The following is a 13501-nucleotide window of genomic DNA, read 5'->3' as shown; positions in this document are numbered from 1 at the left end:
GATAGTAAATGACCCCCTTTAATTGGCTATACAATGAGTACACAATGGACCTGAAGTATATCAGAAGCTACATTAATTAGTTTTACTCCATATTTATTGCTGTAACTTTTTTTAAAGTCCCAAACTTACTCCAGTAGGGGGGTGGTAAAGAAAACTGGGGGTAGCATTTCTAGATAAAAATGTACAGCTTAAAGAGGACCTTTCACTAGAATAGAAAATCTAAACTAACTATACAGACATGGAGAGCGGCGTCCAGGGATCTCCCTGCACTTACTGTTATCCCTGGGCGCCGCTCTGTTCTCCCGGTATAGCCTCCGGTATCTTCCACCCAGGGGAACCTGCCGGCGTCTCATTTTCCCATGCTGTAGCGCTGGCGAATCGCAGCGCTCAGCTCATAGCCTGAGAGAAAAAAAAAGCCTCTCAGGCTATGAGCTGAGCGCTGCGATTGGCCAGCGCTACAGCATAGGAGAAGGAGACCCCAGCAGGTTCCCCTGGGTGGAGCCTAACTATGAAGATACCGGAGGCTATACCAGGAGAACGGAGCAGCGCCCATGTATAACAGTAAGTGCAGGGGGTCCCTGTGCGCCGCTCTCCATGTCTGTATAGTTAGTTTAGATTTTCTATTCTAGTGAAAGGTCCTCTTTAAAGATATGCCAAATGTAATAAATAGCACACAACATTTGACAGATTTGGTGCAAAGTATTCCAACGCAGGCTCAAGTAAAACTGACTTCAAATATTACCGTCATGATAGTGCCCCTCCCCTCACATTCTGCTGGTGAGCAGCAAGGACGCTACTGGGAATTTAGAGCAGAACAGAGTATAGTAAATCTGACCACATCCAACATATACAGATTAAGAAAATTATAGAAACCATTGTTCACCTTTTGCATTTATTTCCAAAACTCTCTGTCATCCCCAACGCACAGTAATGGGGTAAAAAAAGTCACTTTCTTTACTTTCAGATAACTAATATAAAATGCATATTAAAGAGGACCGGTCATCTTTCCTGACAAGACAGTTTTAGTAAATACTTGTATTAACATAAATTAAATCAGGAGCATCTTTTCTTAGAAGTCTGGGACTGGGTTAATTCCATTCCGGTTATTTCTCCTAGGAATTTATGAATACGTTGACAACTAGGTGTTACTATTCCTCCTCTGAAAGGGGCGTGTCCCCACAGTGAGCGCTTATTTGACAGTGTCTGACTGTTTTAGGCACACCTAACAGTTTTCAATGTATTCGTAAATTTATTGGCGGTATAACAGAGGCATGCTACAATGTATAGTTCTAAGAAAAGATGCTCCAGAGTTGTGTTTTTTTATTTTTTGCGTATGCAAGTATTTCATGAAAACAAACACGTCAGTAGAGCCACTTAAATCAGGGCTAGATGGTGTCTAAATGGGGATCTTGAAGAGGACCTGTCGCTAGATCATAAGTTTAAAACTATGTACATCACCACAATGATGCTGATTCGCCGAGCATTGTGGTAGTGGTCCTGTCTGGGTATGACCTCCCCCCCCCCCCCCACACACACACACACACACACACAGAGACAGGGGGCAGCAATCACTGCGTTTCTCCGGGGTGGTCTCATTTTTCTAACTCTGTCCAGTCATGGGTGGGAAACTTCCATTGGCTGAGCGGTCATGTCCTGTGTGTAAAGAGAGACTGAAAACAGAGACCACTAGGGTACTCAGGAATTGTCTAAGCATTAGATTGGTGAGGTGAATATGACCAAAAAAATTAAACATTCTGAGCCTGTGTGTAAAAAAATATTTGCCAAACAACCCCTTCAAAGGGGTTTTCCGAGATTTTGATACTGATACAGTATCTGATCAGTGGGGGGTCAAACACCCGGGACCCCTGCCGATCAGCTGTTTGAGAAGGCACCAGCGCTCCTGTGAGCGTCGCGGCCTTCTTCATGCTTACCAAGCACAGTGCCGTACATTGGATAGCGGCTGTGCTTGGTATCGTGATCTGCCCCATTGGAATGAATGGAGCTGAGCTGCTATACCAAGCGCAGCCACTATACAATGTACAGCGGTATGCTTGTTAAGCACAGAGAAGGCTGCGGCGCTCATAGGAGCGCTGGTGCCTTCTCAAACAGCTGATGACCTATCCATAGGATAGGTCATCAGAATCAAAATCGCAGAAAACCCCTTTAACTCAAGATACATCACAGATAAATTTTATAGCTGTCATTTCTATGGTCATTGGAAACAACAACTCTTTTCCTTGAAAATTAGTGAAATGCTATCACATATCGTATAGAGGTCACAATTTATTGAAGTGCATGCCAAAAAGTGTCCATAATATTTCTGCACAGTCTACAGTAGAGTTGTTGCGATACCAAAATTTTGATTCGGTTTTGATACCATAAAAAAGTATTGCGATACTCGATACCACGCAAAAAAATAAAACAAAAAAGCCACGTGCATTCCGCATTTTAAAAAATGGCGAATCGCGCAGATTTTTTTGATATTTTAATAATTTGGACTTTTCGGACGTGGCGATGTTTATTTATTTATTATTTATATATTTTATATGTAAAATTGGGAAAGGGGGTGATTTATACTTAAATATTTTGGTGTGTTTTTTTAAACTTTTTTTTTTTTTTTTTTACAGTTTATTTAAATAACTATCCTGGGATCTTCTAATCCCTTGTCCTATTCACCCTAATAGAGAATAGGACTTCACACTCTCCCTGCTGCTCTGTGCATAGTGCACACAGCAGCAGAGAGATTACTATGGCAGCCAGGGCTTCAGTAGCGTCCTGGCTGCCATGGTAACTGATCGGAGCCCCAGGATTACACTGCTGGGGCTCCGATCAGAAGCTGCCACTGCCACCAATGAGGAGGAGGGGAGAGGGGACCCTGTGGGTTGACGGGGGCGGGCGCACTGCGCCACCAATGATAATTAACTCTTAATACAGGAGGCGGGTACTGGCAGCAATTCAGCGGCGGTTAACCCCTCAGGTGCCACACCTGAGGGGTTAACTGCCGCTGATCACAGCTTCCTGACAGAGGCAGGATGTCGCGATTCTGCTGCCGGCACCTGCCTCCTGTATTAGAAAGTTAAAGACGACCTTATATGGGTTCGGACTTTGTTAAGCAGCAGGCTACACAGAGCGGCGCCCAGAGATGTCCCAGCACTTACTATTATTCCTGGGAGCCGCTCCGTGTACCCGCTGTGCGCCCCATTACCGTCTCCTGCAGCCCTGCTCCATATGCTAATTACTATCAGAGCGATCGGGAGGAGACAGCAGCTTCTCTCATGGGCGTTCCTTCTCCCTGCGCTGCGATTGGACAGCGCTACAGCCAGGGGAGAAGGAACGCCCTCTAGAGAAGCTGCTGTCTCCTCCCCATTGCTCCGATAGTAATTAGCATATGGAGCAGGACTGCAGGAGGTGGTAATGGGGCACAGGCGCACAGCGGCGCCCAGGAATAATAGTAAGTGCTGGGACATCTCTGGGCGCCGCTCTGTGTAGCCTGCTGCTTAAAGTCCGGACCCATGAAAAGTACTATCATTGGTGGCGCAGTGCGCCCTCCCCTCCTCCGCCCCTCTCTCCCCTCCTCTCTCCCCATTTGTGGCAGCAGCAGCAGCACCAGCACAGGGGGGAGGGAGAGACTGCCTCCTTCTCCCCTGTGCTGCCGAGGGAACATGAGTGCGCTGAGAGCAGCAGCACAGCCCAGTATCGAAAAAATGGAAATCCCGGTATCGTATCGATACCGGCACAAAAGTATCGATTGAGTATCGAAATTTCGATACCCGCAACAACCCTAGTCTACAGAATCATAGCTAGTAGAAGTCCATACTTGGGATGGCAGAGTTAAGGTGACATTAGCTTCACAGGCCTCCTGGCATTTGACGTGGTTGATCACAGGCAATCCAAGAAAACCTAGATTGCTCTTTTCTATCGAGTTGATAATCAACTGTCACTTATACTACTACTAAAGTTGTTATATCTGTTTCTGAGAAAGCTGGATGATAACCAAAATTGGCACCTCTACACATCTCAAAGGTGTTGTCAGGAAAGGAAATATGCCTAGGCACAATTTCAGTGGGGCATAGTGGATTCATACATATCATGCTGTAGTAATTTCTCATTTCTAAACACCTATGTGTACTGACAATGCTCCTAAGTATACAAATACATCTATATAAAATCTATACAACAGTGACATGGAGCTGAATACTGCCTTTTCATCTCAATAACACAGTAGGTCTACTGAACATTTACTTCTACACTTACCACTCTTATAATTATAGTATCTTTATTATGTAGGCTCTTGGGGATTATCTGTATTTCTATACATCCATCTGTCATTTACAAGAATGATTGTCACTAATTCTCTCTGCCTAGGATCTGCCTCCAATAAGCTGGTTAAAGAATATTAAGCAACAATAAATCCTAACAAGACTGATCTACTTACGAGTGACAAACTCCTGTGCACTCTGTCACCCTACGGAGAAAATAAGACAATCTCCAGAAATGAACAAGTCAACTCCTTCAACACAAAACGTGTACGAGTGGTTACCATGTGAATATACAAGTCATTTTCAAATCATGGTGGCCACTTCAGTCAAGCTACTGGAAATGTAGCCTATTACCTGGCACATGAGGGTTACGCAAGTGCATTTAACATCTCTTCTAAAAGGAATGACCCACAACATTGATAGGACAAACTATTCAATTATTACTGTGTAATGAATGCCCAAGTCCGCTACACGTTCTTTTGGTCACTATCGCCTCTCTCTCTCGAGCCATTTCAAAAGGACTTCTACATTCCTGTATTGACTTGGAAAAGCTTGATATTATTTCTATGTTTGATTCTATTTAGCACAATGAGTTAAAAAACATGATATGCATATATGATGACCACATATCAGTTTTTATAACCAAGGGCATAAAAAAAAACTTTGCGGTGAGTCAGCCTCCCTTGTATACAACTGCAAAATTTATGATCAAGAGACATCAAATAAAAGTAATGAAAGAATAATATGGATTAATAATCAGCATTCATGAGATTAAAACTCCCTAAAGATATGAATAAAACAACTGTGGACTTGTGATATAAATACCAAATCCAGGAATAGTCCAGCTTGGAAATTCAGCAACCTGCCATACACAAGGGGCTTCTGCAGATGATGCTGGTAAAACACCAGGGACACAGCTAAGATCTGAGAAGAAGTCAAGAGCTCCACAAAGTGTGAAATACTGAATTTTACAATTAAGAATGGAGCTAACTGCCTATGGTTTGACGGATCATCACCAAACTGTAATATAGCTATTTTATTTGGAGAAGTCGCCTATAGTAGGTTTGTGGGAAGTTGACCATAGCCTGGAGGAATTGTCCCTGACCTTACCATAGTTCAGAAATGGTGACTAAATGAATTGCCATGGTCATATTACTTGAAATATGTTATCACCTACCAATAGATCATTTCAGTCATCCTGACATAGCTTCCTATTCCCCAACACTACATTTCACAAAAAAAATGTGAATTTGTGAGACTTTTATAGCTTTCTTATGTAATATTTTATGAAACGTTACGCAAAAGGACTAGCCAAAGGAGTTACGTTTCAATGTCCAGCATAACGTAAAGAGCTCATATGAACTGTACATATGTTATACTGACCAACAAACCTTTAACCATCATACACATACTTTTCTCAATTCCATTAATGCCCAGTGATTTCTCTCTTCTAAGCTTTGATCGTATCTACTGGACTCTATGAAATGCTCTTCTTCTCTACTTTCCATACTCAAATATGAATTACATTTAGAAGCCATATCCTGCTCTAATTGTATTAAAAATAAGTTATATGAAAAAAAATCTACTGTTTCAGAAAAGAGAAACTAATCTGATAATTTCCTGCATTATGCACTCTAACATGGAGCTGTAATTTTTACCAATTTCTTTTTAACATTTGTCAAAAACTGTGCTTGGTGGCCAACTGGGAACTTCATCTGCTGGATACTGCTAATGGGTTGAAACTGCTTTAATTACAGTTTAAGCGAAAGAAGTTGGATCTAAGTCTACATTCCATGCTAAATGCATAGATCAAGGGTCATAACTATTATCCTCAACTGTTTTCATAACTATTCAAGGAACATTAGGAATGAAAAAAAATTGCCAGTCCCAAAGAACCTCTGAGAACATCCATCCACTGCTTTTAAACACAACTGGTGGTAGGTGCAGAGTCTGCAATGGAGGCCAGCAATGCGCCAACATTCATTCAAGGTATTACCCCCTAATACACACTGCAAAGATATTACAGCATTCTTAGATGGTGGCCTCTGATCTTCAACAGCTTTAGACCAAATGAAACTTGCACCATCATTGTACTTTTGCTTCCTAACATAAAAGTTTTAAGGTGGTTTCACACATAGCGGTTTTTTTTTTTTTTTGGGGGGGGGACACACCACTCTAGTTTTGAGGTACTATTTTGAGCCATAAGTTGTTCCAGCATGAAGAAGTCCTTCCTTTATATTTCCCATTCCTTTTGAACCCACTTCTGGTTTTCGCTCAAAAAACTAACATTTTTCAAAAAACAAAACAAAAACCTTATGTCTGAAACCATCCTTCTACCTAATTGTTGCCATGTTTCCATGTCAACCTATAATATGGGAAATGAAACTCAGCAACCAAAGTTATATTATATTGTATTTAGTCCAGCTAGACTACACATCTTTTTGCCTTCTATTCAATAAAAAAATGAACACTTTTGTTGTTCAATTAAAGAAGAAATTCTAAAAGATGTAATCCATGAAAACATTGCTTTTACCAGATGATATCTAGGTGTACAGAATCCTCAGAATCTCCCCATAAGAGAGTCATGTGTATATAGTCTACATTTCACTACTAGTAGTAGTCGTTTAACTACTTTTTTTCAAGTCATATATTATCATCCTATAACTTCCATGAAATAAATGGTCCTAAGATTGAGCATAAGCTGCGCCTTGGGGTATTAAATGAGACTATACCCCCAAATATGGGTCAGCGCTACTCACTTACCTGGGAAGTAACTCACCTTATATTATTCATACATCCATGGCCAACCAGATATCTATATAGTGTAAATGTAGACCATAACATATATAAAATGCATCATATAACATCCCATCTCTGAAAATATTTCTGACAAAAACTTGTCCATCAAATTTCAGCTTACATGGCTGATAGCTATACCACGTTGATATCTAGAGAAATATACTTCTCATATTAACAGGTTCAGTAGTAAGACTATCTCAGTTCCATATTCTTCCTTTACACTGTTGCCTATTACTTGTTGCCCTTCACATAGTCTTCACACAACCGGACCAGATATAATTCAGCCAAACATCAGATACCTATGTACTACCAGTTAGAAATTGCCATTTAAAATGCACTTACCTCACCCATATTAGATCAAACTATGAATTGGCATCTAGAATATTAGGGTTTACAACCCTTGCCGACCACCCTTATAAACCCAAAACAGAATTCTCACCTTCCAACCTGCAGAGCTGTTGCTATCACCCTTATCTTTGAAGTAAGGTACAAATCGCACCATCCAGTCATAGATTTGAGAAAGGGTTAGACGTCTCTCTGGTGAGCTCTCTATGGCCTTGGTGATGAGGTCAGCATAAGACAAGTTACCCCAGGCATTCCTGCGTGAACTCTTGGCTTTTCGCATCTGCCCTGGGTCGAGGCCAGGGGGAGGCAAGGGCAAATCCGAGGATTCTGGAAGTGGTGGCCAGGTGCAAGAACGAGGGCGACCCTGAGGCTCCACATCTGATTCAGCTTCCAACTTCTCCATCACTGGCTCTCAAAAATACCCCTCTGTCTTCAAGAAAAATAGTACTTAAATCCGCATTTGAAAATCGTCATCCAGCAAAAAGTCTTGAGGACAAAGGGGGCGTTAATTATTAAGCCAAAGATATGTAAGTTTAGGGCAGGACTATAGGTCTATGGCAGACGGTATCTAAGATCACCTGCAGACAAGCCAGTGAATGATTAAAAAAGAAATGTGCATGTAAATTTGCAAATCAGTCTGAACCTGGGAAAAATCTAAAACCAGAGCTAATATTAAGGAAGGGGGCTAATTGCAAAAATGGTAATTATTTAGAAAGACAGGTTTGTAATTTGCAGAAAAAAATGAGATTTTAGTGCTTAGTCTTAAAATATGGCCACGCAAGGAATAGTCAGACAGAAATTCAATCATGTGTTTGCAACAAGGACTCACGTATAAGTAAGAACTCGAAAGTCAGAACCTATAGCGCCTGCCAAATGCAATAATTACAGAAAACTAATTTCAGTAGAATGGCAGACCGCATAAAGCAGGTATCAAAGGGCTAATAGTAATCCTCCGATAAAAAGCTACACACAAATGAATGTGAACTTGAGAAAAATACATATTTTGGATGCCAGCAGGTTACAGCATTCTGCTCTATTGTGCATTAATGATGTGATTTCTTCTACAGATATCAGCCAATCATTCTCTAGTGGGGATATTTGGGGTTAAATACAGAGCATCAATTTTGCAAAAAATGTAAATTCCAGATATGATCTATTTCAAGGTTTCTGTGCATTGAAAAGAAAGGGAGGTGTGTTTGACATCTGTCCAGAGAGGTGTCTTTTGCAGCAACAGATGTTCTATAGATGAAGATAAAAAAAGAAAAAATCCTATTAAAATTCAAAGCCAACAATTCTTTCAACCCCAAAATTTGATGGGCGGAGGCTGGGTAGAGCGGGAGCACAAAGTCTCCCCTTTTTAATTTACAAGTCACCTTTTAATAAGAATATCATTGCTCCTCTTCAGTTCTTGATTCCGGGGTGGCTCCAGATGACACCTTTGTGATATTGGGTATCACTTGCCCTAGTCAGCTAGTAATGCACAGCCCCCTTCTCAAAATGCTCACTTGTGCCCCCCTACTACAATCCAGTGCCACACGTGGGGACATGCTGCGGTTTTGGAAAAAGGCGCTGAAAGACACATTGTCATCAGAGATGGCCAGTGAGGAATTAATGGGGTACGTCTTCCCCCCCCAATTCTTGAGCTAGAAGTCCACAGAAAAGGCAGGGGATCCCTCACTGGCAGAGGAGGAATAGTAGCAGGCTGGGTGTGAGAGGAGGAGGAGGAGGGGGGGTTCACACCTGCTTGCCAGTGCTGGTAAGGAAGACGTTCCTCTCTTCTCTCTCTTTGGGAGTCTCTCTCTTGCTCCCTGGCTCTCCGGGTCTTTCTTCTCCTGGGACAGAGCAGGATTAAAGCATGTGTTGGGATCGGCTTGCTCTGCACTCTTCACCTTAAGCATTTAGAGAGAGGGAGCGAGACAGAGAGAAATAAATAAATAAGATGCAGCCTTTGCTCCTCCTCTCCTGTCTCCTCCTCCTCCTCCTGCTTTCACATGAGAGTCTGGCTGGGATTTGTACAAGGCTGAGAAATGTGTCATCTATAGGCGCTCAGAAGAAGGCACCGATCCATTCCACACAGAAACTTCAAGATAACAATGCAGCATCTGAAATACAAAGAAATGAAAAGACAATCGGATGGATTCAATATGCTCTATACGATGGGAATAAGGGAGTCACTCACCAGGAAGATCACCTTTTAGGGTCACCCCATAACGAGCGGAATAGTATAGTCAACGGGAATATCCTACCCGAGGAGAAATAACTAGTCAATGTGATCCGTCACAAAGCAAAACCTTACAAAAAAACGCCAGCCAGGACACCGGTGTGAGCCGCGCCACTTCCACGGTCGGCTTCTGCGTTGGATTTCTGAAAAGTCACGACGCACACAGAATGCAGAGCTGGCTTCCAAAGTGACTAAGCCACTATGACACGCTAAAAATTATTCATTACCATAAAAACGTATCGCACTATATCAATTACTCCAAATGCTGAATTTTGCCACTTACACCAATTTATGAAGCGTGACACACAAATACCCGGGGACACCAATTTATGAAGGGTGACATATGAATACCCGGTGACACCAATTTATGAAGGGTGACACCAATTTATGAAGGGTGACATATGAATACCCGGTGACACCAATTTATGAAGGGTGCCATATGAATACCCGGTGACACCAATTTATGAAGGGTGACATATGAATACCCGGTGCACAATATCTACATGCATCCACTTATCAGTTATTCTAGTAGCTATCATCCGGCATGCATCAGGCAGTCTGCATTTCTATGCACGTTTTTGGTTATTACACACCTTATGCACAAAGACATATATACATAAACGAGCGAGAGAGTAAAATTGACAATGCCTAGGAATACGCAGGCGAATGTAATAACGCGTGCGTTCTGTGCAGTCTATAGGAGGACTCGCTTCCAGAAAAGCCGGGCACTGGCTTCCCTGACAGACACCCCGCATAACCGCGCTACCTTCACTGAAGTGAACTGACAAAGGGCGGGGCTTACGGACCTAGACGTCTAGAGCCTTCATTTCTCGCCGCCACTAATGGCCCCGCCCCGTCCGTCCACGTGGGTGTGAAGACAAGACGTTTGGTCACCGCCCACATAGCGGATTGGCTCTCTGCTTAATGGGACTCGAGTAGGTGGAGGACGCGCGCTAAGCCACGCCTCTCCGTGCGCTGATGGGCTGTGATGTAGAAGCATTCCACCTGCTGAGATTGGTGGGTCGTTCGGGAGCCGGTAGGAGAAGGGGCGTGTCCAGGAAATCCCTCCGTGTGGCGTCACCATACTGTTGTAAGTAGTTGCCAAGGGCAACGGTCATGGATGTGGCGTGATGTACACTGCTGCGTCCAGGGACGTCTCCTGGTTTCCTGTCAGTCCTTCTGCTAATGCTATTTACTGCAGAATTTCCGCCGAAAACTACACGACTGCCGCGTTAAATGATAGCCCACGTCTAGCTCGCGCCATGTTACTATATGTATTGCATGAATGGATGTGCAGAGCGGCTGCATGCTGTGTCATAATGGAGGCACTAGTGCCATGCTGATACATTGCCTTGACCTCTGCTGGCAAGTCTTTGTATTGGGCGAGGGGGCACAGCCACTGTTGGAAGTGCCAGCTGTAAACTTTTACCAGCTGGGCATAGGGGCACCCCACTGCAGAGCCTTGATGGTGCTGGATATGAAGAATATCATACACTTGTACAGTTCCTGATCCATTCACCCAGTAATGCCAATGTAAGAGGGTCCTGTCCTGTGCCAGGTATCTGAGACACCGATAGGAATAGAATGATTGGCCTACACATTTTTTTATTGAGATTTTAATTTTATTTAGAGAAACACAAGTGGTTTTCAGTAAAAAACCATGGTAACATAGGCACCACCCTCAGACCAATCAATACGTAACCATTATAAAAATAATAGGAGTAAGCGACACACAAACCATCATTATCTGGGAAATACTGGCCACGGTGTTTATTAAAGGGGTTCTCTAGGCAGGGTTGGTGCAAGGATTTTTGCCGCCCTAGGCAAGATAAAAATTGCCGCCCTCCCCCTTATCAGATGATCTGCCCATATCATGATCTGTGGATGACGCACTGTTATGGGGGGTATCTGTGGATGACGCACTGTTATGGGGGGATCTGTGGATGACGCACTGTTATAGGGGGGAATCTGTGGATGACGCACTGTTATGGGGGGGGGATCTGTGGATGACTCACTGTTAGGCCGAGTTCACACGAACGTGTGTGACCCGTTCCTGTGCTGCGGGCCGCAATGCACGATCGCCGGCCGTAGGTCAGCCGCATCGGATCGCGGACCCATTCACTTTAATGGGTTCGCGATCCGGCCGTTCCTCCAAAAGATAGGACTTGTTCTATCTTTTTGCGGAACGGAAGTACGGGACGTAACCCCACGGAGGCACTCCGTAGTGCTTCCGAGGGGTCCCGTCCCGTGCGGCCGTTCCGCGATTCCGGATTTGTGAACCCATTGAAGTGAATAGGTCCGCATCCGTGATGCGGAATTCACACGGAACTGTGGCCGTGTATTGCGGCCCGCGATTTGCGGGCTGCAATATGGCCACAGATCACACACGTTCGTGTGAACTTAGCCTTATTGGGGGGATCTGTGGATGACGCACTGTTAGGAAAGGGGGTCTGTGGATGACGCACTGTTATGGGGGGGGTCTGTGGATGACACACTGTTATGGGGGGGATCTGTGGATGACGCACTGTTATGGGGGGTCTGTGGATGACGCACTGTTATGGGAGGGATCTGTGGATGACGCACTGTTATGGGGAGGTCTGTGGATGACGCACTGTTATGGGGGGGGATCTGTGGATGACACTTATGTCATCCACAGATCCCCATAAGTGTCATCTACAGATCCCCCATCAGATGCATCAGTGTGGAGGGAGGAGGCAGAGACACTCATGGTGGGGCCCGGTGCAGTGATTCTACACTAATACACCGGGCCCCGCCGCAGCTGTTAAGTGCATTCAATCCGAATGTGTCCGCAATTACTGTACTGTACTTACTGTAGTACCTTATGTATAGCATTAAGATGGCGCAGACCGGCAGCTCCCTCGGTCATGCGCCGCCTGCCGCAGCTCCCTCCTCATGCACCACCTGCCTGCTTATCTCACTTCATGAATGAACGGGCAGGCGGCGCATGAGGAGGGAGCTGCGGCAGGCGGTGCATGACCGATCATGAGGGGGCGCCACCGGCCGGTCGCCACCGTTATGTTAACTAGTTATTACCAATGTGTTTTTTGTTTTTTTTAAAGCGCAGTGGGCGCCCCCTGCTAAATGGTGCCCTAGGCGACTTCCTAGTTCGCCTTACTAGTGGCGCCGGCCCTGTCTCTAGGAATAAATAAAAATCAGCAGCCTCTGTTCACTTGAATGGAGCTTAGCCGCGCCCAGGCCAGTGATACTACACTGCGTGCAGAATTATTAGGCAAATGAGTATTTTGACCACATCATCCTCTTTATGCATGTTGTCTTACTCCAAGCTGTATAGGCTCGAAAGCCTACTACCAATTAAGAATATTAGGTGATGTGCATCTCTGTAATGAGAAGGGGTGTGGTCTAATGACATCAACACCCTATATTAGGTGTGCATAATTATTAGGCAACTTCCTTTCCTTTGGCAAAATGGGTCAAAAGAAGGACTTGACAGGCTCAGAAAAGTCAAAAATAGTGAGATATCTTGCAGAGGGATGCAGCACTCTTAAAATTGCAAAGCTTCTGAAGCGTGATCATCGAACAATCAAGCGTTTCATTCAAAATAGTCAACAGGGTCGCAAGAAGCGTGTGGAAAAACCAAGGCGCAAAATAACTGCCCATAAACTGAGAAAAGTCAAGCGTGCAGCTGCCAAAATACCACTTGCCACCAGTTTGGCCATATTTCAGAGCTGCAACATCACTGGAGTGCCCAAAAGCACAAGGTGTGCAATACTCAGAGACATGGCCAAGGTAAGAAAGGCTGAAAGACAACCACCACTGAACAAGACACACAAGCTGAAACGTCAAGACTGGGCCAAGAAATATCTCAAGACTGATTTTTCTAAGGTTTTATGGACTG

General features: G+C 44.1%; 1 protein-coding gene across 1 annotated transcript in view; it reads right to left on the bottom strand.

The window, feature by feature from the left end:
* FOXO6 (forkhead box O6) overlaps window positions 1-9234 on the bottom strand; it is an 80839-nt gene extending 71605 nt beyond the window's left edge. The window contains exon 1 of the mRNA XM_040424310.1: window positions 7498-9234. Within this exon, the coding sequence (XP_040280244.1) occupies window positions 7498-7806 (309 nt within the window). The 5' untranslated portion in view covers window positions 7807-9234. The remainder of the gene's footprint in view (window positions 1-7497) is intronic.
* Between the last annotated feature and the right edge of the window lie 4267 nt (window positions 9235-13501).

This window comes from Bufo bufo, chromosome 3 (assembly GCF_905171765.1).
Source record: "Bufo bufo chromosome 3, aBufBuf1.1, whole genome shotgun sequence".
In the NCBI taxonomy this organism is placed as follows: domain Eukaryota; kingdom Metazoa; phylum Chordata; class Amphibia; order Anura; family Bufonidae; genus Bufo; species Bufo bufo.
This window is presented reverse-complemented; position numbering and strand designations above follow the sequence as displayed.